Source organism: Chrysochloris asiatica, unplaced genomic scaffold (assembly GCF_000296735.1).
Source record: "Chrysochloris asiatica unplaced genomic scaffold, ChrAsi1.0 scaffold00078, whole genome shotgun sequence".
Lineage (NCBI taxonomy): Eukaryota > Metazoa > Chordata > Mammalia > Afrosoricida > Chrysochloridae > Chrysochloris > Chrysochloris asiatica.
In genome coordinates, this window is record NW_006408596.1 from 10,412,086 (window position 1) to 10,438,609 (window position 26,524).

A 26,524-nucleotide genomic window follows, 5' to 3' on the forward strand; every position below is an offset into this window, starting at 1 on the left:
GTAAGTTTTTCTTTGTTGTTGTTGTGAAGTGCCGTCAAGTCGGTTCCAACTCATAGTGACCCTGTATAGGGTTCCAGAGGAGCATCTAGTGGGTTTGAACCGCTGACCTTGCAATTCAAACGGACCTTGCTGTCCAGTGCATTATCCTGCTAAATAGCGGAGATGAGGAATAATATCGGTTCCTTCTGTGGGCATTCAGTTTGCTTGTCTGGTTACAAAACCCAACCCACTATCAAGTGATCTTGGACTCATAAGTGAACACAGAGGATGAAATAGAACTGCCCCATACAATTCTAAGGCTGCAAAGCTTTACGGAAGCAGGCTGCCACATCTTTTTCGTGTGGAGCAGCTGGTAGATTCGAACCGTTGACCTTTTGCATAGTATCCAAGTGCTTTAACATCTGCACCAGCAAGGCTCCTTGTCTGGGCCCCTCCTTCTCTGTGGAGTCGTTTCCTCAAAGACTCGGACAGTGGGAACTTCAGAAGGAGAGAACAAACTGCCTCCCGCCAGCATCTTTCCATTGACAGCTGCTGAAAAGGCACATGGCCTAGCAGAAACACCGTCTCTTCCACCTTTGAAGGCGCCAGGGCTGCGCAGGCTCTGCTGCCCAGACCTCAGGCCTTTCTCTCGGCAAAGTTGAGGAGTACAGAAGCCCTAGCTCACCTATGGAGGCCTCTGAACAGGCGCTTTGATTGTTAAAAAGAAGTTTCAGTTTCAGTTTAATTACTGTAAATGTTGTTTGCCTTCTCTGTTACGATGAAGTCTGGATTTTCATAGGGTCTCCCCCTCCCCTTCTCCTTAAACAGGTCTTCATCACTTTCAAGGTTTCTCATTGGCAAGTTTAATGAAATCCAAACAAGAAAGTAAAGAGAGGATCTCAAAGTTCAAGTCTTCACGCCCACGTAGGAGGCTGTGTGGAGACTGTTCCTGCTCTCAACTCCTAATGCTGCAGCTGCTTAGTGTAATCGACAGGATTCACCCCTTTACCAGATATTGGCAAATGAATCCCAACTATTAAACTTAATTACATCTTCTTTTCTCGAGAAGGTGCTGTAATTGAGAATAAGGAATAACTCGGATATGAAACGAGCAGTGCTTATAATAAAGGAGGGGGTTTGTTCCCTGATGATTTGAGCTTTGGAGGCACCATCTGGGTTTTATTATTTATTTTGCAGTGATGTGTGGAGAAGTCCATAGATCAGGGATTCTCAATCTTGGCACTATCGACATTTGAGACCAGATTATTCTTGTTGTGGGGGCTGCCCTGAAATTGTAGGATGTTCAGCAGCATTCCTGGCCTCTGCTCACTCAATGACAGTAGCACATGCCCCCCCCTCCCATTTGCAACAATCAAGAATGCCCTTTTAGAATATGGGTGTAAGGGCTTCCGGAGAACTTAGGAACAGTTGCAGAGGAATATCTGGAGGTTCTTCTGCTGCTGCCTGGCTAGGTGACCTTCAGCAAGCCACCGCACCTCTCTGAGCACCTTAGTGCGTTGGGAATAAAGTTAGCACTGACACATCACAGAGGCATGGCTTCCAGGCAAGTATAATGCGGAGTGCATACTGAGTCCTCAGTAATCCTGAACATTTTTGCATTATAACAGCCTTGAGTCCAGCAAACTTGTATATGAAGTGGTGAGGCGAAGGTGAGGAAGATGTGGTTCCTGCCCTTGTTGTCGTTAAGTGCCATCTCCCGGTTGGTTCTGACTCACAATGACTCTGTATAAGGTTTTCGAGGAGCAGCTGGAGAATTTGAACCACCAACCCTGCAATTCAAACTGACCTTGCAGTCCATTACTTATCCTAAAGTGTTACACGTGTCCTCCTAGGGGTGGCAAATATATTCAGACTTGTTGGTACCACCTTGTTCTTCACCCGTAGCAGGCATTGCTAATCAATCTTCATGTTCCTTCCCATTAAGCCTCAGAATCTTTCACAACACACCTCTGTAGACATTCACTGTCACTGGTTGGTAATGGTCCATGACATGAAACTCATTTGGCACCCCTCATTTTGTAGATTTAGTCTTGCTCCCCAACCTAGCCCTCCCATGTTGGGTCCCCTTACCCACTGGAGAAAGCATCCTCCCTCCCCAACCTGCCTTCAGCATCCAGAGGAGAAAGATAGAATTGGAAGCATACTATCTTAAAAAACACCAAAAAAAAACCTGTTTTTCTTTCTTATCTTTTTTTGTTTCCATTAGAAATGGAAGCAAGTAGTAACATCGACTTGGTCTCAATGACATTTGGTTTTTAGATAAACTAGAGGAAATTCCACAGAATAGGATTCTGATTAATATATCATGCTGTCTCCCTCTTGGGTTTGCTCTGCCCTTTAGGGCTTGGAAAATCATTAGCTCTCCCAGAAAGAGCCCCAGCTTTACTAGGGCAGAATCATGGTTACTGGAAACAGCTTTCAGATGGCTGCCTACAGTGTCATTAGACAGGAGAGAGCAGGGAGCGAGTCTGGGGTTCAGTGTTCCGGGAGAGGTTCAGACATGCCCAGCTCCCTGATGAGCCGGCCACTCGGTAACAACTGCTGTGAACCAGGAGGTGTGCATCTGCAGCCACAAAGAGGAGCTGGCTGCTTCCATCTGGCCTGAAAAAGGAGAGCTGGCATGCGGTCAGCCTCTCGCAGCTCCTCTCCTTAGTTGGTGGAGATTCTATGGGAGAACTAGTTCACTTCTGCTGTTTCACACCTCTCGGGTCTGTGAGGTCTGAGAGAAAGAGGGTGGGTAGTTGGGCAGATGGAGTGATGGAAAGGTGCTCATGCTCAGGGTCTATGGATGGAGAAAGGCGCTTAGTCTAAAGTCTATGTGATTTATTCCTTCAGCCTCCCATCCATACATCTATCCATCTCTCCACCCATCTCTGTATTCATCCTCCTACCGGACTTTCTGTTCATCCACCCACCTACCTATCCATCCACCAGTCTACCTAATCATCTATACACCTATCCATCCATTCATCCATATAGCCATATATTCATCCACCTACCCATCCATCCATCTCTTTAGTCACTTACCCACCTGTCTGTCCATCCATCCATCCATCCATCCACCCATCTATCCATCTTTTTATTCACCCACCAACCTACCTGTCTGTCCATCTACCCACCCATCACTTTGTTCATCCATCCACTTACATATCCATCTATCCATTCATCCGGTTTGTGTAGCATGATTTCAGGTAGTATGTGGTTGGGAATTTTAAAAATGGTTTCCTATGATATGCAGAAAGTGATATACATTTAGAGTTTGCATTCAAGATAAATGTTATTTAAACAACAAGAAAAATTGAGTCAACTAAAAATATTACATAAGTAATTGAGTTGTACAGGGGCATAAACATATATTGCCATTATAACTCTGCATTTAAGGGCACCCGCCTAGAGTTCCTCAAACCTATTCAGTGTGACCTTGGACAAGTGATTTACCCTCTCTAAGCCTTACTTTCTTAACCTATAGGTTAACCATCCCAGCCCTTAGAGTTGTTTTGAGGATATAATGATCATGTGAGCTGCCTAGCATGCAAATGGAAGCGATGGTCAATATTATTTCCGCCACTTGTGACAGGTGGTCCTACCATGAGTTGAGGCACTTACCACTTGGCTTTGGTTTAACAAGTGATATCCTCCCAGGGCTGGTCCAGAGGCCGCCGCAGCCTCGGGCCCTGTGTATAATGGACTTCTCTCCTCTTCTCTCCACAGACACTCTGTCAGTGCCTCGCTGGTCCCCGCAGATCCCACGCCGAGACCTGAGCAACTCCATCAAGCACAGGTAGGTGACCTGCCCTCCACCCAGGACGTGAGGGGACTGGGCTGGATCCAGCCCCCTGCCTAGTGGGGGAAGGCCGACGAGGTGTTTTTTTCTAACCTCTAAGTCATCGTGCCCCTCTCCTCTGGGTGGCTGAACCCTGATGTTGGCAGCAGAGGACTGAGTTGGCTGCTTCTTACTCACCTGTTCCTCACACAGAATCCGCGCGCAGCATTAAAAACAGGGTTTAGGAGTCAATCTGGTCTGTTTTCAAATGCTAGTTGAACACTGTGCAATCTTGAGAAGGCTGCTGAATTTCTCTGAGTCTTTCTCATCAGAGGATTCTGCTTACCCATAAGGTGGTATTGTTATTGTCAGTTGTTAGGTGTGACAAGTTGGTTCCAGCGCACAGCCACCCTGGATAGTGTTTCTAAGGAATCCTGGTGTGGAACTGTAGGATAAGCACTGGACTGCTAATCTCAAATAGAGGTTCAAACCCACCAGCCAACTCATAGCGACCCTGTGTAGGGTTTCCAAGGAGCAGCTGGTGGGTTTGAACTGCTGCCCTTCTGATCCTACAGTGCCACACCAGGAGTCCATAATAGGAATGGATGGTCACTGACATGCATTTTTGAAGACTGGCCAAGTGTTGGACTCATAGGCTAATAGGAGCAGAGAGGAGGTATAGAAATGGTAGCTCGCTGACCCCAGTAAGACATTTATGGGAGACACACCTACAGAGACAATGCAGTGCATGCCCAGTGCTGTATCATAGAGAATGGCCGCAAGTTTCCGAGAGATGGCGCTGAGGATGGTGAGCCTGAGGGTGCTGGTGTTAGGGGCCTTGGAGTCAGTTCTGATTCATAGCAACCCTGTGTACACCAGAGCAAAACAGTCTTGTTCTGCACCAGTTAGGGATTCGGAGAGCGACTGGTGGGTTTGAACTTCCGACCTTGCAGTTAGCCGTCCTGTGCTTATCCTACAGTGCCACACCAAGGTTCTTTAGTGTCTTGATACTGCTGCTGAGTACTCTCACCCTCAGGTTGGTCTGACTGAGGAGCAGCTGGTGGATTTGAACCACTGGCCTTGTGGTCCAAACAGACCTTCTGGCCCATTGTTTATCCTACAGCAGCACCAGGGCTCCTCGTGTTGTTGTGAAGTGACATCGAATCGGTTTCAACCCATAGCAACCCTGTATAGTGTTTCCGAGGAGCAAATGGTGTGCTTGAACTGCCGACCTTGCAGTTCAAATGACAGAAACAGGAGTGAAGTCTTATTTCAAGTTGTAAATGAGCCATTGCTTATGCCAAGCGCTTCATTTTAAATGGTCTCAGTTGCCTTAAGGTTGGCAGTTTGAACCCACCCAGCCACTCCATGGAAGATGAGACCTGGCCATCTGGTCCCATAAATAGCACAGCCTAGAAAACCCTGTGGGGCAGTTCTACTCTGCCTGTAGGGTTAATGAGTGGTAATGGACTTAAGGGCATAGGCACCAATGACAAGGATGGCCCTAATAAAGTGCCACGAGGTGTCCTGTAGTTCTGGAGAGCAGACATCCTCTGTGCTGTGCTGATGGGGAGGCTGTGGGAGGGAATCTGGCTTCCTGCCTTTCCCAGCTCCTGGTTGTCCCAGGTCCTCCTCACAGTTGCAGCATCTCTGCCTGCATCTTCACTCTTGTCGTATAAGGACGTTGAGGACTCAATTAGTACCCACCCCAGTCCAGTATGACCACGTGTTAGCTAAGTGCATCTTCAGACACTGGTTCCAAACAAGCTCACACTCGCAGATACAGATGTTATGACTCCAACAACATTTTTCTGGTGGACGCAATTCATCTGTAACAGATAGAGATGCAGCTTCCTCGATATCACTTCTTTCAGTGAACAGATCATTGATTGAACATCTGCACCGCGCCAGGTACTGTTCAAGGCATCAGCAGGGAAACCATAGTGAAGACAACAGACAAATCTCCTTCCCTTGTGGAGAGTTCACACACAGTTGGGGCAGGGTGGGGAGCAGACACTGGACAAAAAATTAGCAAAACAAATCATATGGTAACTGCTGCATAGGAAAGGACCCAGGAGCCCTGGTGGCACAAACATTAAGCGCTCTCCTGCTAACTGAAAGGTTGAAGGTTGGACCCATCCAGGAGCTCTATGGGAGAAAAGACCTGGGGGTCTGCCCCTATACAGACGAAGGCCTAGAACACCCTTTGGGGCAGTTCTACCTGCCACGTGGGGTCACTGTAAATTGAAATTGATGGCATCCAGTAACAACAAGAGGAAGAAAAGGACTATAGGAAGAGTGAGTTAGGACCTGTTATTTTAATGCAAGTGGTTCAGGGTGAAGATCCTGACACCTGAATGAGCGCGTGTTCGCAAACTAGTGTTCTCTGTAAAGCAGCCCAGAGAAACAGGTTAAAATCCTCCTGGTCTCCTCAGTGCCAGAACTCCCTGATTGCCCAGGGGTAGCGTTTCCTCTGTGATACTCGACGTGGGGGCCCAGACCAGCAGCCTCTGCACCACCTGGTAGCTCTCCCCCCGCCCACCTCCCCCCACCCCCGCACCAGACCTGCTCCCTCCAAATCGGAGTGGTCAGATTGTCCACCTGTTCACGTGGCCGGGTGAGAAGCCCTGCTCCATGTGGCCTGCAGGGTTCATTAAATGAGTTGTCATGGAGCCGTCTTACTCATGGTGACCCATGTGTGTCAGAGTAGAATGGTGCTCAGTAAGGCTTTTCAATGCCTGGGACCCTTTGGAGGCAGACTGCAGTCTTCTTCTCCTAGGTGCCTTCTGGGTGGATTCAAACCACCTACCTTTCCGTTAATAGTTGAATGCTTAATCACTGTGTGTGCTCATGTGTCGTATGATATCAGGGGATTGCAGGCTCTGTATGGTGAATGCTGGACTGTGAACCACAAAGTCGGCAGTTCAAGACCACCAGCTATTTCTTGGGTGAAAGATGAAGCTTTCTGATCTGCAATTAATGGTCAGCCTTGGAAACCCTGTATAGTGTTGCTGTGAATCAAAACGGACTCAATGACACCTAACAACAACAATAATGATGTTCGTGTGTACAGAGTAGAACTACCGTGTGGGTTTTCAGTGGTTTTGACCTTCTGGAAGCATACTGCTAGTCCTGTTTTCCAGCCACCTCTAGATAGGTTCTAACTACCAACCTTTGGGCTAGTAGTAGTCTAGAGATTATCAATTTAGGTCTCAAATGGAAACATGCTTTATAATCCCCTCTAGGGCTGGTTAAAGCACAGATTGTAGCTTCCCTCTCCCCTCTTCCCAGTTTCAGAAGGTCTGGGGGTGGGGCCTTAGAAATTGCTACATACCACTTTCTGCTGGTAGCGTAGTGGTTACGAGTAGTGCTGCCAACCGCAAGGTCAGCAGTTCGAAACTACCAGCGGTTCCGTGGGAGAAAGATGAGGCACTCTGCTCTCATAAAGATTTACAGCCTCGGAAACCCTGCGCAGGGTCACTATGAGTCGGAACCGACTCCATGGTACTTCACAACAATAACAACAACTTTCTGCTGGATGAGAACTTTGAGAACCCTTGTTCTAGATACATGTCATAGTTTAAAACATAGATGGGTTCACATCTTCTCTAGTCTGATGTTTCATTGCACTAGCTGGTTCTGTAAGGGTGGTAAATCTTTGCTGATTGGTTTTCAGGGTCTTTGCCCGACCTTTCTTCCAAAAGCAACATTTGGCCTCACTCTGTAAATTGGATCTTCTCAGTATCCTGTGCCCAGTACCTGGTACATAATTTTATCCTTCAAATTGTATGTGATGAGTAAAATACAAGCAAGCTTGTGATTAAAAACCTTGTCTAGTGGTCAGACATCCTTGTATTTGAAATTGATTATACAACCCCTTTTGACCCTCAGTTCCTGGCTCGGTAAAATGGATGTAAACATACCTACCTGCTACATCCTTGAAAAGCTAAGTGAGATGAGACAGGTGAATGCTCAGGCGAGTAGTACTTTATGTGTGCTTACTAAGTAAAACCAATACTGTTAGGGGGCTTCAAAAAATTCAGGGGTAAAACCCATTATCTTTTAATGCCACTTTCAAAAGGGCTTCCTTTTGAAGCCCCCTCATATTGCTAACTTTGAGAACTGTCTTTGGGATATCCCTCCACCCAGGAAGCAAGGAAACTTCTTCTTAATGTCTAACCCCCTACCCTGCTGCTTCAGTTTAGTGTCTGCTTCCTCCGGAATTCTCATCAGCTGTCTTGTTGGCATTCTGAATGGAGAGATTAATGAACTAATAGGAAATGAAGGCTCTGAAAGCAATTTGCTGTCATGGGAATTGAGGCATTTTCCTCTAACGGGCCGATGAACAGAGAACAGGGTTTTTAGCTTGGAGTGCTTGGTGTCAGCACAATTCACGGATTTTTCTGATAACTGTGGATTCAGTGGCAGAAGTTTGCTGTGGAGTCAGACTGATGGGTTCTCCCAGCCCTCAGTCGGGTATTATCTGCCTGTGCTCCACTTCTCAGGGCCCCTTGGTGTGTTTCTGAACAGCTGAGTTCCTGCTCGTTGGAACCCTCTCTGCCCTTGTCTAGGTTTCTGGTAGGAGGGTGTGTGGAGCAGTGATGTGGGGCGCCTTCTGCTCTGGAAAATAATAGTTGGAATCACAGGCTCTTTTTTGCCTTAGGAGTTGGAGTGTGGAATGGAAGAGAGCATTCGCCAAGTCACTGGTGGAGAATCCACATTTTGTATCTATAGCAGCCACATGTGTGTCAGGATACCACGTAGGTTTTTCAGCGGCTGATTTTCCAGAAATAAATCACCAGACCTTTCTTCCGAGCTTCCTCTGAGTGGACTCAACCTCTAACCTTTCTATTAGCAGCCAGGCAGCTTAATTGGTTGTACCCCCGGGGACTTCACCGTTAGAGGTGGTGGTGGTGGTTGTTAGCTGATACTGAGTCGATTCTATCTCATGGCGACTCCGTGTGTGCAGCATAGAATCACTCCACAGGGTTCTTAAGGGCGCGGCTTTTCAGAGATAAATGGCCAGGCCAGTTATCAGAGGTGCCTTGGGTGGGTTTGGACCCTTAAGCTTTCAGTTAGTAGTCGAGCACCAAACTGTTTGCACCACCTAAGGACTCTGGCCACAAGAGGTGGTTATTAGAGGCCATCATGTCTGTTCTGAATCATAGCCACCCTGTTGGCACCAGAACCAAACGCTTCCTGGTCCTTCACCAGCCACACAATCGTTCTGTGTTTAAGTACTTTTAGCCACTTGTCGGTCCATCTCATTGAGGGTCTTGTTCATTTTCACTGACCTTCCACTTAACATGATGCCTTCCCCAGGGACATTAGACAAAGTCTCATCATCCTGACTTCCAAGGAGCATTCTGGCTGTACTTCTTCCAACACAGATTTGTTTGTTCTTCTAAGAGTCCAAGGTACATGGAATATTCTTTGCCAACCAGAATTCAAAGGCGTTGATTCTTCTTCAGGCTTTCTTATTCATTGTCCAGTTTTCATATGCAGCTGAAGTGATTAAAAATATCCTGGCTTGGGTCAGGTCCTCTAGAAGTGACATCTTTGCTTTTCAACACTTTAAGGAGGGCTTTTGCCTCTGATTTACTTAATGCAATGCATTGTTTTTCTTGATTGTTACTTCCATGAGCATTGGTTGTGTATCCAAGCAAATTGTAGTCTTTGGCAACTTCACTCTTTTCTCCGTTTATCATGATGTTATTTTTTGGCCCAGTTGTGAGAATTTTCTTCTTCATATATTGTAGCTTCTTGGATTATTTGCTCATCATAAAGATTGAATGTTGTTATTGTTGTGCAAAAGCATCAGCTGCTCCTTGGAAACCGTATAGGGTCACTTGCGTCAGGACCGATTCCATGGCAGTTAACAACAACAACATGTAATGTTTATACTGAGCAAATAATCCAAGAATGTGGCATCAGGATTGGAGGAAGACTCATTCACAACCTGCATATGCAGATGATACAACCTTGCTCAAACACAGTGAAAGGATACAACCCTGACACACATCTTTCCTGATTTTAAATATTCTGCGTCCCCTTGTTGTGTTCTATCCATTGTCTCTTGGTCTACATACAGGTCCTCATGAGCACAATTAAGTGTTCTGACATACCCATTCTTCATAATATTAATCCTAGTCCGCTGTAATCCACATAATCGAATACCTTTTCATAGTCAATGAAGCACAAGTAGGCATTTTTCTTTGCTTTCAGTCAAGATTCATCTAACTTCAGCAATGAGATCCCTCATTCCACGTCCTCTTCTGAATCTGGCTTGAGTTTCTGGCTGCTCACTGTAAATGTAGTGCTGCAATCGTTTTAAAATTGCCTTCAGCAAAGTTTTGTTTGCATGTGATATTAATGATATTGTTCGATGATTTCTGCACTCTGTTGGGCTGCCTTTTTTTTTTTTTGGGAATAGGCACAAGTACGGATCTCTTCCGATGGGCTGACCAGGTAGTTGTCTTAAAAATGTCTTGGCATAAATGAGTGAGTGCCTCCAGTGCTGCATCAGTTTGTTGAAAGATCCCAACTTGTATTCCATCTATTCCTGGAGCCTTGGTTTTCACCAATGCCTTCAGTTCAACATGGACTATTTCCTTTAGAACCACTTGTTTCTCATTGTATGCTCCTCTTGAAATGGCTTCTATCACTGTACCGACAGTATTCCACGGCTGTTCATATGGTTTTCAGTGGAGAAGTTTTCAGATGTGGTCTGCCTCTTCTTTCTACTTAGGCTGACTTAATCTGGATGCTCCATTGAAACCTGTCTGCCATGGGAGACCCTGCTGATATCTGAAGTATTGGTGGAGTAGTTTCTAATAATACAGCAGCATGCCAACTACAACAGTACTACAAACTAACAAACCTGCTGGAAATATGGCCTATAAACCCCCATTTTTAATAATATGGGCACTAAAATGTCAGTGAGAAGCTTGACCTAGACAGAGGGGGTGATGAACAAGGTAAGTGATGATGACTCAGCGGAGGCTGGTATGGCGCTGTGGGATAAAGGACTGGACCACAAGATCAGTTTGAACCATAAAGTCGCTGGTTCAAACTCATTAGCTGCTGCTTGGAAACCCTATATGGAGTGGCTGTGAGTCGGAACTGACTCAATGGCACTTAACAGCAACAACCCACCTGGTGGCTCAGAACCAGTGGCTTCCCACGACAGGCAGGTTACGGGGTGTGGTGCACACTCCTGAGCTCCTACGAGATCAGGCTTAAACTGGATTCACCCGAAACTACACTGATGGTGGGTTCTCTCTTGTTCTGTCCTCCTTCCTCTGAGAAATCTGAACACATTACTTGCAGAGATGCCCATCTCAGGCTGTTTCTAGGGAACCCAGCCTGTGACAGTGAAGCCATAGGAAGGATACAAACCTTGGAGCCAGACAGAGCGAAGTTCAGCTCTGGGCTCTGCCACTGTCTGGCTGTGTGATTCCAGAAAAACATCTAAACCTCTCTGATATACAATGAGGCTATTATTTTTAAGACATGTGAGTGTCTCAGACACATTCACAACTTAGAATCCCTTCAAACTGAAGTCTTCAAATAAGTTGCACAGCATTTATTTACTAGCAGAAGCTGACGTTGTCTTAATAAAAAGTATAAAAAGAAGCATACACATGAAATCACTTTGCTCACACTTAGTCTTCTTTTCTAATGCTGGGATTTTCAGGAACGGCCAGCTTTGTGGGAAGCGTGTACACAGGTCTATAGCAAGTGTTTCTCCAACTTGGCAGTATTAACAATCTGGGCCTTAGAACTCTTGCTTGTGGGCGATTCTCTGTGCAGTTAGGATGTCTAGCAGCAACCCACTCCATTCACCTCCACCATGACAACCAAAAATGTCACCAGGCATTGCCAAATACCCCTGGAGAGCAAAGTTGCCTCTAGTGGAGAACCACTGGTTGATAAAACAAATCATCACTCATTCCCAACCAATAAGACTATGGTATGATTAGTCCATTTTAGAATGCCAGCTTTCAGCTGCTTTCACCATGCACAAATGCGTTACTGACATGCTCATTAGGTGATCCACTGTCCCATCATGCCTCGTACATTCTCTGCCTTCGCCCTGGAAGTCTCATGCCCCAGGAGTCTCCTCCTAGTTGGTTCTCCTCCACCGGAGGCAGCTCTGTGTCCGCTGAGAACACTGGATGGGTTCCAGTTGAGGTCATTGCCAACTTCGATAGTAGTGAGACCTGTAATCATTTTCCTAGTAAGGGATAGAGGGTGTTTGGAAACCTGTGTTAAGTAAGCAGTGCATGCTTTCCGGTAGATTCCAGTGGGGGTCAGTGTCCTTTATTGAAACCCTTCCCATCCCCTGCAGTAGCCTGACTGAGCTGATTTCATTGATTTGGCTTGTACTTGGCACGGTCCAGGTGAGGTCACGTGACTAATTTTCACTTACATGAACTGTGCACACCTTGGTCCAGTTTAGCTCTGTTGCTGGATCTTCTCACCCTGAGCGATGACTCCATGTTCTGTGTGCTTTCCTACTCTTACATCAAAATATGTGTTATCTAAAAATGTCCGGTCTGTGCAAAAACTGGCTTCAGCTTCAGATGGTGAGGAGATCAAAGTATGAGGCAGTAGGCCCTTGTGGGTTTGAGCGGCTGGTCGCACTAACTTGCCCAGCCCTTGAAAGTCTGGAGACATGATGAGCGCTGATGTTGCAGCTGCTACAAAGTTCCTGGGAGCCTCAGGAACTTGTACAACGGGCAGGATATTGGCAGGATGTAATTATGAGCATGCATCTCACAGATCACCAGCTTGAAGCTTGAGTTTACTTTTCCATTAATAGAAGCACTTCAGTTGGGCAATAATTATAATGGGAATTAATGGTCCCTTACATGCAGTTTATCCTATTATAAGCAAAAGTTGGGGTCCAATTACAGTTGTCTGTGAGGGAAGATTAGAATTCCAGTGGAGGCAGAGGTAGGGATTGAATGTGATGGTGGTGATACCGTGTACTGAGGGTTTACTGAGTACCAGACACTTTGTTAAGCAGTGTGCATGCATGTCCTCATTGTTCACTCCTCGGAACAGCCATGGAGGGCATCCTTCTATCCATATTACCGAGGAGGAAACTGCGGCCTTCAGAAGGAAAATGCTGGGCCCAAATCTCCTGGTAGGGGAACCAGCTGCACAGAAGGCTCGCGGCCAGTGCTTTCTCCCCTCCCTGCCATCACCCCTCCCTGCATTGAAAGATGACAACTTCAGTGGGCCTTGGTGTTTTGAGTAGCACCTCTGTCGGGGTCTGCCCTTGACATAGTTGTCACGAGTGTTTGGTTCACGAGGAGGGGAGATCCAGCAGCGATAGGGATAGCGAAAGAATACACAGACAAACAGAAGAAGGGAGACAATGAGGCACCCCAAAGCCAGGGTGGATACATCACTGGTGGGCAGGCTTGGGACTACAGGCATCATGGCCTCTGCAGGCAGCAACTCACTGCCCTGCAATCTTTACTGCGTGCCTTCCAACCCGTAATGCACCGCAATCTTTCCTCCATGCCTTCCAACCAGTAATGCACTGCTATCTTTACTCCATGCCTTCCAACCAGTAAATGCACACCTGGGGAGGTCCGGGCCTCTGTTTTATTTAGGGGAGGAGCTTCACACCAAGCGGGGAGGGACCTTTACAGAAGAAGAATGGTATTATTCAGACAAGACAATCTTTAAGATAAGTTAAACCAGTAAACCTTACTTAAACCAATATTCCTTTCTTCCTTACTGGGTTTAACCTTCACTTGGATCAAACTGATTGAACCCAGGGTGGTCCGAGGGAGATGCCCCCATTGTCCTTAATCCCGTATTTCCAGAATTTACCACTCCTCCCCAAGTGAATATACCCAGGGCAGTTCCTCTCCAGAGCCTCCCTGCTTAATCCCAGCAAACCTGTCCTTGTTCGTCCTCTGAGGAAGTTTTACTGCCTTGGTTCTAGGGGGAAAATCTTGACCTTAGAAACTTAGAGGAATATTGCATTTCCCTGTGGACATCCAGGGCTCATGTTTGGAATTAAATAAATATGACTAAACAATTTGATGAAAAACAATTTGCTATTAACTGCCAAGTGGCTAGATCTGTTACACTCAGGCCTATAGGGCCTCGAACCTCTGCACAGTCTGCAACACACCTCCAGACCCAGGGAACCAAGAAGACCCTGAAGTTACTGTCCTCTCTCTCCAGAAAACTGGGTTGGGGATGGTCTCTCTAACAGGTAATCAGCTGGCTTCCCATGGAGAGATCGGTGCCGGGGGTTTGGGTTGTCTTCCCTGCAGCTGCTGGAGCCTGATGTCTCATTCACGTGGCAGCCCTCCCCACCGCCCCCTGCTCACTTATGCTGCTGGTGAGGTTCTGACCCCTCCGAGTGGTCAGCAGTGAGGCAGGGAGGCGGTGCTGTTCTTCAGTAGCAGACCAAGACGTTCAATGCACAGAGCCCGGGAATCCAAATGCGACAGACAGGCCCCATTGGGGCATATGGGTGGGACTAGTCTGACTGCCAAGGGAGCAGTGATTTGTAGGATGCAGAAGAGATGCTTCCTGCAGGCAGTGCTGGGAGTGGGGGCAATGGGAGTGGGGCACATCATCCTTTACTTGCAGTAACCCACTGTCAGAGGGGCCTTTCAGAACACCCATCTACCTGTCACCTCCCCCTTTAAAGCCCTCCATGGCATACCTCTAGCTCTCAGGTAAAATTCAGTTTTCTGATGTTGTGGTTAGGTGTGGTTGTATCAATTTTCCCTCCCAGTGACCCTATGTACAGCACAACAAAACACATCAAACAGCTCTATGTAGTTGCTTGTGCCATGCAAAGACCCATGACTCAATTGATCAGTTCGGTAACTCACCATTCCACATTTCCTAGGACATTATCTGCCTTCACACTGGAGGTCTCCTGTCCACAGGGACTCTTTCAGGTTGATCCCCCTCCACCAGCGGCAGCTCTGAGCCAGCTCAGAATGTCTGTTGGTTCCAGCTGAGGTCCATCCTCACAATTGTTATGTTTGAGCCCATTGTTGCTGCCACTGTATCAGTCCATCTCGTAGAAGAGACAATCTGTCCATCTTCACTAAGGCTGTTCTTCATGACAGATATGTTTGTTTCTCTGGTAGTCCCTGGTACTTTCAGTATTCTTCATCAGCAGTCGTTCACATGCAGTTCTGCAGTCTTCCTTATTCATTGTCCAACTTTCACATGCATATGAGGTGATTGAAAACACCATGACTTAGGTCAGGTGCACCTTAGTTCTCAAACTGACCTCTTTACTCTTGAACACTTTAAAGAGGTGTTGTGCAGCAGATTTGCCTAAGGCAATACACGTCATTTGATTTCTTGACTGCTGCTTCCATGAATGTTGATTGTGGATCCAAGTAAAATGAAGTCTTGGATAACTTTAATCTTTTCTTCATTTACCATGAGTTAATTATTGGTTTAGTTGTGAGTATTTTTGTTTTCTTTACATTGAGGCACAATCCATATTGAAGGCTGTAGTCTTTGATCTTCATCGGTATCTTTAAGTCATCTTTACTTCCAGAAAGCAAGGTTGTATCATCTGCATAGCACAGTTTATTAATGAACATCCCTGCGATCCTGATGCCATGTTCTTCTTCATATAATCCAGCTTCTCGGCTTTTTTGGTCTGCATATAAATTGAATAATTCAACCCTGGTGCACACCTTGCCTGATTTTAACCATTCAGCGTTCCCTTGTTCTGTATACTGCCTCATAGTCTATGTAAAGGTTCTTCCTGAGCACAATAATGTGTTTTGAAATTACCATTCTTCACAATGTTATCCACAGCTTGCCAAGATCCACACAGTCAAATGCCTTCGCATAGTCAGTAACACACAAGTAAACATCTTTCTGGTATTTTCTGCTTTCAGCCAAGATCCATCTAATGTCAACAGTGATATCCCTCATTCCACATCTTTTGAATTTTTAACAACTCTCTATGTACTGCTGCAACTATTATTGAATTATCTTAAGCAAAAATTTACTTGCATGTGATATCAGTTATACTGTCTGATGATTTCCACATCCATTGGGTCACTTTTCTTTGGAATGTTCACAAATATGGCTCTCTTCTAATCAGTTGGCCAGGTAGCTGTCTTCCACATTTTTTGGTATAGACGAATATGTACCTCCACTGCCTCATCTGTTTGTTGAAACAGTTCCATTTGTATTCCGTCAATTCCTGGAACTATGTTTTTCACCAATGCCATCAGCGCAGCATGGACTTCTTCCTCTAGTACTATCGGTTCTTGATCCTATGCTACCTCTTGAAATTATTGGCACAGTGACTTGTGTATTCCTTCTACCTTGCTTTGATGCTTCCCTCATCATTTATTCTTTTGTCTATAAATCCTTCAGTATTATAAGCCGGGGCTTGAATTTTTCCTTCTGATCTCTCAGCTTGAGAGCTGATGCGTGTGTTCTTCACCTCTGGTTTTCTAACTCCAGGTCTTTCCATATTGCATCATAATACTTGACTTTGTCTTCTTGAGCTGCCTTTTGAAATTTTCTGTGCAGCTCTTTTACGTCATCACTTCTTCCAGTCTTTTTAGTTTCTCTGCATTCAAGAGAAAGTTTCAGAATTTCAAAACAGAGAGGGGCATCTGTTCTGGTCTTTACTTTCTTGTCTTCTTAGTGACCTTTTGCTTTCTTCATGTATGTTGTTCTTGATGTCATCCCAGAACTCTTCTGGTTGTCAAATCATTAATGCCTAATGCATCTAATCTGTTCTTGAGATGTTCTGCAAATCTAGATAGGGTACAGACCATAAGGTTGGTATGAACCACAAGGTCAGCAGTTCAGATTCACCAGCGCTCCTTGGAAACCTTATTCAGGGTCGCAATGAGTTGGAACTGTCTTTGCAGCACTTAACAATACTCAATGTATTTTCGCTCTTGTGTACTTGTCTTAATTTTCTTCAGCTACAGTCTGAAATTGCGTATGAGCAATTGGTGGGCTGTTCCACAGTCAGTGCATAGCCTTATTTTGACTAATGACAACGAGCTGCTCCATTGTCTCTTCCCACAGATGTAGTCAGTTTGATTCCTGTGTATTCCATCTGTTGGTATCCATATGTATAATCAATTTTTATGTGCTGAAAATGTTATTTGCAACAGATAAGTCTTGAAAAATTCTATCATGTGATCTCCAGCATCTATCACCAAGGCCATATTTTCCAGCTACTGATCCTTCCTCTTTGTTTCTAACTTTCACATTCTGATCACCAGTAATTTTCAGTGCATCTGGAATGCATGCTTGGTCAATTTCAGACTAATGAAATTGATAAACTTCTTCAGTTTCATCATCACTGGCTTTAGGGATTGGTATTAATTAATTGGTGTTCCATGTAGATGTGTGGATATTATCCTGTCATGTTGTTGTTGTTGTTGAAGTGCTGTTGAGTCGATTCTGCGACCTTGTATAGGGTTTCCAAGGAGCAGCTGGTGAGCTTGAACCACCAACCTTGCAGTTCAAACAACTTTGCAGTCTGATGCGTTAGCCCTCAGAGCCACTCTTGAAATGGTCTTTTTGACGATGAATGTGATGCCATTCCTTTTCAATTTGTCATTCTTGGCATAGTAAACTATATGATTGTCTAATTTAAAATGGCACTGCTGGTCCATTTCAGCTCACTAGTGTCTAGGTTATGGATCTTTATGTGTTCCATTTCACTTTTGATGGCTTCCAATTTTCCTAGATCCTTGCTTCATACATTTCATGTTCTGATAATTAATGGATGTTTGCAGCTGTTTCTTCTTATTTTGAATTGTGCTCCATCAGCCAATAAAGGTCTTGAAAGCTTTGCTCATTCACATCACTTTGAGGAGGCAGCTTTTCCCCAGTAATATTTGCAGTGCTTTATAACCTGAGGCGCTCGCCGTCTGGTTTGTAAGGTTTTCAGTGGCTAAGCTTATAGAAGTTGTTCACCCCTCCTTCTTCCTAGTCTATCTATCTTAGTCTGGAAGGTCTGCTGAGACCCGTCCACCGTGAGTGAGCTAGCTTATGTTTAAGATATTGATGGCATAGTTTCCAGCAACACAGCAACACACAACCTTCCACAGTACAACAAACTGACTGATGAGTGGCGGAATCTTTCCCTACTACTCACCTTGACCCATCAGCCCTGCCGTAAGCCATTTGCTTCTTATTACCACATCTTTGCACCCTGTGGTTTGTGCTTCATTCTTTCCTGTCCACCTCTCCTGGTTTTGTTGCTAGATACCATTGAGTTGATTTTCAACTCGTAGGGACCCTGTGTGACAAAGAACTCTTCCAGAGGGATTTCTAGCTTGTGATCTTTAAGGGAGAAGATGACCAGGTTCCCTCTATCCTCTGCATAACTGCTGAGTAGATTTGAACTATCAGCCTTTCACTTAGCAGAAGGGTACTTATTGAGTTACCTGAGCCCATCCACCTCTCCAACTTCCCGTTCAACTTTCAGGCATGGCTTGCTCGTCACCAGATTCCTCCTCCTCAAATCAGGAGTGCCACACTCTGCAGTTCCCTGTAAGACCATATATGAGGTGGTGATGGTGCTTTTGTGCCGTGGAGTCTGTTCTGACTCACAATAACCCTGCGTAGGGTTTCTGAGGCTATAAATCTTTATGAGAGCAGAAAGTCTCATCTTTCTCCCGTGGAATGGCTGGTAGGTTCGAACTCGCTGACCTTGAGGTTAGCAGCCCATCTTGTAACCACTACACTATGCAGGAGCTTCAAGAAGTTTGTGGGGGAAATGGGATCAAAAGATGATGGCATTTCCCCATGAACTTTGTGAAGCCTCCTGGTGACATTATGTTGTATTTGTTTATGTACTTACCCCTTCCCCTGGCCAGACTATAAATTATTTAGGGGAGGGTCTTGTTTCATTCTCCACATCGTCTTCCAGGGCCAGCATGATGCTGGCACATTGTGAGTCTCACAGCATCCTTCAGACTGAGCAGCTCTTGAAAGGAGCCTCTTGGGCAAAGGTGACTCTTGCCAAGCCAAGGGGCTGAGAACCTGGTTGAAATCTGATGAGATGATTTCTAAAAGATCTTGAGTCCATATGACATGCGTTCGTGTATGCTCTTTGTTAGACCATGAGATCCTTACAGAAAACTGTACCTCGCACAGAGAAAAAATGCAGTTCTGTTTCTCTGTGTTGTACATGCATGAATACATTAAGCAGTCTGTCAGTTACCCTGACACTTCTCTTTCCTCCCTATCTGGCTAGGCTGGGTATAGAGCCTCAGTCTCTCTACCTTTGAAATGGGCATGTCAATATCCACCTTCACAGGATGGTGGTTCAGACTGAATGAGATATGTCAGACCTCCTGGCTCAAAGTCTGTGCTTGTCTAATGGTTCCTCAGCAGGGTATTAGGGGCCAGAGTTTTGCTTTTGTTTTGTTTTTTGAAGCAGCAGGTGTAAATTTTTATTGTGATAAAAAGTAGGATAATATATTCTCCAAGTCAACATCTTTTACATGCGCAGTTCAGCGACAGTGGTTTATGGTTTTCGCATTGTACACCATCAGGCACCGTTCATTTCCAGATGCTTCACCACCATTACAGAAACTCAGTGCCCCCTAAGCTAAGACCTCTTCCTTTCCCCTTCCTCCCATGGGGGCCCAGTTTTTAAAAGGTTCCCTTTGCATTGTCAGGAAAAGCTGTTTCTTCTCATGTTTTTCGAAGTGAGCAGGCATGGGACAAGAAAAAGTAAAGAGAGATGAGGCCGTTGGGTTCGTTTTCATAAATTGGCTGGAACCTTCCAATGTACCATGCAATCAGCATTCCCCGCAGGGACCTAGCCTGGCCAGCCTTCTGGAAGACTAGCATTCGGAGCCCAGCCCCAAGGCAGGCTCTGAGTTGGTGTCTGCTCCTCAGGTCTACTGGGTACATAACACCCTGTCAAATCGATTAGGAAACCAGCAGAGCCGCTCATGAAAGGCACCATTTACCAGCCCCCCAACATCACCACCACCTCTGCAGTTACAGAGCAAATCCCCCTCAGAGGTCTAGTCTGTTTCTGGTCAAATCCCTGCTCCAGCCCAACCCTGGGAATGATGGAGAAGGAGGCCAGTGAGTGAACCGGAGGAGGGAACTCAGAGAGAGACGAAAATCAAAGAAACCAAAACAAATTGCTGTGGAGTCGATTCTGACTCGTGGCAACCCCGTAAGTACCCACAAGCCTTCTCTGTGAGGTGCCTCTGGATGGACTCGAACCAGCAACCTATTTAGCTTAATAGTCAAGCTCTTAACTGTTTGCCCCACCCAGGGACTCCACTACAGACTAAGAAGGAAATCATTGTTAAGAAATTCAAATAATTTTTCAAAAACTATTTGATAAAGACTATATTGTTAGGTGCAGTTACATGGGTGCCAATGCATTTGTTGTTGTTAGGTGCTGTCGAGTTGGTTCTGATCCATAACGACCCTATACACAACAGAGTGAAACACCATCTGGTCCTGCGCCATCCCCATAGTGACCCTGTATACGATTCCCAGGGCTGTAAATCTTATAGGATCAAAAAGCCTCCTCTTTAAAGGTCCTGAGGAGCAGCTGGTGGATTTGAGCTGATGACCTTGCTGTTAACAGCCCAGCGCATAACCCACTATGCCCCTGGATCAGTAGCATATGGCAGGTTTTCACTTCTGCTTATCCCACCTTTGCCTTCCCTCTTGGTATCTTCCATCAGCCCAGTATGTATCCAACATGGATTAGGCACCAGGTACCAGGCCAGGGACTCAAAGGGGAGGAGCCGGGACTACAACAATGAGTGAGACCCAGGCTCTCCCCTCAAGAATGCATTCCCATATTTAATTGGCAGACACAGAAATGTTTCAATTAGCAAGTAACTCCTTTGGGGAATGAGATATCCCGTGTATGCAACTTTTCTCAGTAACTGAATGAAGCTCATCCTGTTAAGCTTTGGAAGGTTTTGTTTTGTCTTGTTTTAAAGGAACCATTTTGAATAAAAGTTTCCGTAAATCCTTTGCCAGTTACCAGACTGCATGAGGACAGTGTGTGTTGTTGGAATGCTGGTCTGTACATTACCAGGCTCTATAGACACATGTTCTTCTTTGATCTCCTCAAATGACCGAGCTCTTGAGCAAGGTGAGCTGGCTTTCCCATGCTCCCACAGCTAGGAATTGTAAACTTCTAAAGAGGTTCAAGAGATCCACAAGAAATCAAAGGGTGAATGGCTAGCTTCTTTTGGTTTGGTTTGGTTTTCATTGGAGGCAAAATTACTTAACGTAAAATTCAACACCTTAAAGTGAATAATTCAGCAGCGTGCAATACACTCATGTTGTGAAGCCGTGACCTCTACTCGTTCCATCCATCACTCCAAAACCAAACCCCATACGCAATCACTAATCACTGAAGAGTTACATGATATTAGTTCTTCCTTCCCGGGAGCCCTGGTGGCACAGTGATTAAAGTATTCAGCTGCTTACTATGCATGAGAGAAAGATACATGCTTTAATCTAGATTTACAGCCTTAGAAACCCTGTGGGTTAGTTCTCCTTGGTCCGGTAGGGTCACTATGGGTCCGAATTGAATCAACAGCAGTGGGTTTTTAAAATGGAAGTTCTTTCTTCAGGGGTAAAGTGTCATTTGGGTGGAACCTTGCTTGTTTCCCATTGGAGACTATAGTCTCTGATCTTCATTCGTAAGTCCTTTAAGTCCTCTGCACTTGCAGCAAGCAAGGTTGTGTCATCAGCTTATTACAAGTTGTTCATGAGTCTTCCTCCAATTCTGATGCCACACTCTTCTTCATATAGTCCATCTTCTCGGATTATTTGCTCAGTGTCCAGATTAAATGAGAATGGTGAAAGATACAACCCTGATGCACATCTTTCCTGATTTCAAACCATTTAGTATCCACTCTTCTGTTCTAACTGCCTCTTGGTCTATGTACACTTTCCTCATGAGCACTGTTAAGAGTTCTGGAATACCTGTTCTTTTCAATGTTATCCATAGTTTGCTATGCTCCACGCAGTCAAATGCCTTTGCGCATAGTCAATAAAGCACAAATAAACAGCTTTCTGGTATTCTCTGCTTTCAACTAAGATCCATCTGATGCCAGCAATGATACACCTTCGTTGCACATCCTCTTCTGAAATCTGGCTTGAATTTCTGGCAGCTCCCTACAACCGTTCTTGAATTATCGTCAGCATGTGACATTAATAGTGTTGTCTGATGCTGTTCACATTCTCTTAGGTCACCTTTCTTTGGAATGGGCACAAATATGAGTCTCTTCCAGTTGGGTGGTCAGGTGACTGTCTTCCAAATTCCTTGGTATAAATGAATGAGCATCTCCAGTGCTGCACCCTTTCTTGAAACATTTCAGTTGGTAGTCCATCAATTCCTGGAGCCTTGTTTCTCTCCAGTGCCTTCACTGCAGCTTGGACAATTCAGTTCAGTACCATTAGTTCTTAATACGCTGCCTCTTGAAATGGTTGAACATCGACTATGTCTTTATGGATGCTTCCTTTGTCACTTGATATTTTGTCTATAAGAATCTTTCAGTCTTGGAAGTTGAGTTTTTTCTTCATTTGTTTTCTATTTGAGCAATATTGATAAACCCTTCTGGTTTTCTAAGTCCAGGTCTTTGCACATTTCATTAGAATACTTTACTTTGTCTTCTTGAGTAGTCCTTTGAATATTATCTGTTCAGCTTTTACTTTACCATTTTTTCCTGTCACTTTCTCCTCTCTATGTTCAAGAGCAAGTGTCAGAGTCTCTCTGACATCCATTTTCATCTTTTCTTCCTTTTCAGTCTATTTAATGAACTTTTGTTTTCTTCATGTATGGTGTTCTTGATGTTATCCCACAACCCCTGTGGTCTTCTGTCATTAGTGCCTAATGCATCTTATCTGTTCTTGGGATATACTCAATGTTGTATTCTGGCTCTCGTGAACTTGTTTGAATTTTCTTCCACTTTAGCTTACCCTTATGAAATCAGGTGGAAGGGGAAGGTGACATCTTAGGCTTGTCTCAAAGGAGGACATTTTGCTTTGTACTCTTAAACTTAATACCTCTAAAACCTAATGCCTGTTACTGTCGTCTTAAGCCTGAAGACTTACAGAGCTTAAAATTTTGAGAAAAATGAGAGACCGTTCTTGGGAACAATGCTCTGGATTTTCTGCCAGGACTAACATAAGTCAACTAACCTGTTTCCTCATCTGTAAAGTAGGCATTATAATACCCATTTCACAAGACTATTGAAATGATCCAACGACTTAGTGTACCTGTTTCTCACTTACCAACTATCTCGTTACCTGACGTTTCACATACAGGACAGTTGTAAAATACCTACTATCTATTTTGTACATTAATGCTGTATATTTGGTAGTAATGAATGCTGAGGTGACAGTAATGCTGCCTGTGATGGATAAGATTATGTGTCCAATTGGTTGCACCATGATTCTCAGGGGTTTGGCAGTCATGTGATGATGTAATCTGGCATTGATGCAATAATGTGGTCATCTTCCATTCCGATATGACACTGATTTTTGCATAATGACCTGGTCTTTGGAACATAACCATGTTGATAAGTGAGGAGTGGATGTAGATGTAGAATGTTTGGTAAGGTTGCTGGCCAGCGAGTCTCCAAGTAAATGATAGCTGATGAGTAGGAATATGATGACAGTGATAACAAATACAGACTGATGGGGGAAACTGGAAGCCCACAGCTGAGCTGAGAGAACAAGAGTGAAAGAAAGAATTAGCTTCTCTCCAGGCTTAATTTTCTGGAGGTCAGAGATTGCCTTTTACTGCTCTATCTACCCCACCCATCTACATTGGCCAGAGTTTTCTAAACCATTGGTATGTCCAACCACCCATCCATCATCCATCCACCAACCCGTCCATCCTCCGTCTTCCCATTTATCCAACTATCTGTCCATCCATGCATGTATACATCCATCCATCCACCCACCCACCCCTTCATCCATCCCCCAACCCATCCATCTTTTCATGTGACTACTCACCTATCCATGCATCCATCCATCTCCCCATCCATCCATCCATCCATCCATCCATCCATCCATCCATCCACCCTCTCTCTTTCTCCCTTACAGGTTAAAGTGCCACAACAAATGCACCAAAGAAGCCCCACCCTGTCACCTCTTGATCATCCATCGAGGTGGTAAGTATATAGCACTTGCTGCCCCAGGGATGAGAGTAGGATGGAACGCAGGCAAGCCATCCATAATAGCTGTCCCACCCAGGCCCATTCTGGGTACCTCCTGGCCCCCTGATAGTTTCCTATCTTATTTCTACCCCTTTACAACCTTGTTTTGATAGCTGTCTTTTTATTCCCATTCCCCATATCTGTACTCCTATTCTGGCCCCTGTACTGGTCCCTGATACTTATCCTTGATATTTTAGCCCCCAGGTTCTTCTTCCCATCCCTAATTCCTGTTTTCTCATTCTTATCTCCCTTCCTAATTCCCACTCTCCTCTTTCCTCCAATCCCGTTGCTTTTCCTTCTCACTCAAAAGGGGTGCCTTTTCCAGTATCTTTCCAGATGTGTCTTCCAAGGACGTGTTTTTCAGACCTGTCAGTTGTCCCTGCAGATGGGCATAGGGGGTTATCTGGCTGTGTCCCGTCTCCCTGGGGCTTTGGGAGTATCTGTGCAAACTTGTCCAGGCAGAGAGGTACCTACAAGGCTTGCAAGAGTCACCACCAGCTTTCCACCATGCAGACACAAGCCCAGTGGTGCGGAGCTAGAGGGAAACCCGGGAGGAGGGCTCTTTGGAAAGGCTTATCATCCAGCTGTCTGGATTCTTGGCCTGTGGGCTAGTTACCGCCAGACCCCACTGGCCACTGTGAGCATCCCTCCGCCAGGGACCTCTCCAGGCCTGCACACATCAGACCAGTAGCTACTAACCACATGTGAATATTGACGTCATTACAGTGAAATGTAATACAAATTCATTTACTTGATGATGTTTCAGGGGCTCAGTAGCTAGCTGTATGTGTCTAGGTGGCCAAATACAGAGCACTGTCATCCTTTGCAGAAAGTTCTGTTAGGTCATGCTGGTCTAGCCCCTTACTAGAAAGTGGGGTGTGCAGACTAGCAGTATCAGAAGTACCTGGGAGTTGTTGAGAAGTACATCATCTCCAGTCCCAGGCCCACCCGAGTCCATTCACCAGCTAGTTCATTCTGACTCAGGGTGACACCATGTGTTTCCGAGTAGGGTTTTCAGGGGTCTGACTTTTCAGAAGCACCAGGTCTTTCCTCAGAGCCACTTCCAGGTGGGTTCGAACTGCCAACCTTTATCCATTTGTGCCACCCGACCGAATCAAACCCTACATTTTTCATAAGACTCACAGGTGATTCCTATGCCCTTTAAAGTTTCAGAAGGCTGGGCCTAGGGTGGGAGTTGAAAAGTCAGACATCTTATAGTCAAGCAAGACCCTAACTGAGAGAAGCCGGGGGGTGGGGGGCGGGCAGGGGCAGGTGGCCAACCAGATACCATCTCAAGAGGACAGTGTGGTCCTGTGCTGCCAGCTCTTCCCATTTTTCAAAGAAAAGCTCAAATAAAACATTCAGTGTAGCACTGCTGGATACGCCCTGGATGGTTAACTACAGGGTTTAGGCTTCAAACCCACCAGCCACTCCTTGGAAACTCTTTACAGTGTCGCTATGAGTCTTAACCGATTCAACAGCACTTAACAGCAACAACAATCCTTACTTTTCAACTTCAGCCACTTCCTAAAATATTTTAATCTCTTGTCAACCACCTCCCGACCCCACCCCATTGGTGAGCTGTCTGTGGTCTGAGAGCTGCTCGCAGCAACTGGTAGACTAATAACATGATAGCCCTATGCTGAGCCCTTCTTCATCATCCTTCCCCAGCATCCTTGTTGCCAGCTCTGGGAACTGGCCTTGTTTGAGAATTAACCCAAAGAGAACGTGGTGTGCCCCAGAGCCAAAGGGCAGCTGGCTTCCTATGATCCCGAGGCTGTTTCTCTCTGTGAGAAGCACAAACTGCAAGTAGAGGACATCTTTGGTTCCCTCCTCCCGGCCCTTCCCAGCCCACATCCTTGATTAAGAGCCATCTGTTCCTCGACTAACTCTACACACTCAATGAGGCTATTTTAAAACCTGAGACCTCATGGCTCCTCAGCCTCTGCCTCCTTGGGGGTCTCACTCTCCCCCACCCCCAATTCCTCTCTGTACTAGATTCTGTTCGAGCGACTCCCACGTACAGATGGGAACCAGGGCCTGCTAGAAGGTCTTCCTCCCAGCTCTCCTCATGGCCATACCCCTTTGCTTAAAGGCAGTAGGCAGCCAGCAATGCAAAGAATCAGAACTTTCCAGAGGCCTCCCCCACCACCACCACCACCCCCACCCCCCAGCTTCTTGCTTTATCCTCTGTCAGGAGCTAGTAGGAAATATCATCAGTTTCCTTGGTGATAACAGAACAGGCTAAGCAGAAAAATCCAATCCCTGGGTCAGTGTAAAGCTAAAGCTTTAACTTCTGAAGCAACGCCTCCCCACTCCTCCGCAATTTCAAACAATTAAGCAGCAGTTCTGACTCAGTGGTGGGACTGTCGACTTGTATGGAGTTCAAGTTCCAACCAGTGAGCTTTCCACACAACTATTAGCCATCTGTTAGTAATGTCTTGCATGGAGTTCAAGTTCCAACCAGTGAGCTTTCCACACAACTATTAGCCATCTGTTAGTGATGTCTTGCATGGAGTTCAAGTTCCAACCAGTGAGCCTTCCACACAAC

At 45.5% G+C, this 26,524-nt stretch overlaps 1 protein-coding gene across 1 annotated transcript in view; it reads left to right on the plus strand.

Annotated features, from left to right (window-relative positions):
• Nucleotides 1–26,524, plus strand: part of KSR2 (kinase suppressor of ras 2) — a 479,616-nt gene that overhangs the window by 352,216 nt on the left and 100,876 nt on the right. The window contains exon 8 of the mRNA XM_006865465.1: nt 23,861–23,926. Coding sequence (XP_006865527.1) covers nt 23,861–23,926 — 66 coding nt within the window. The remainder of the gene's footprint in view (nt 1–23,860; nt 23,927–26,524) is intronic.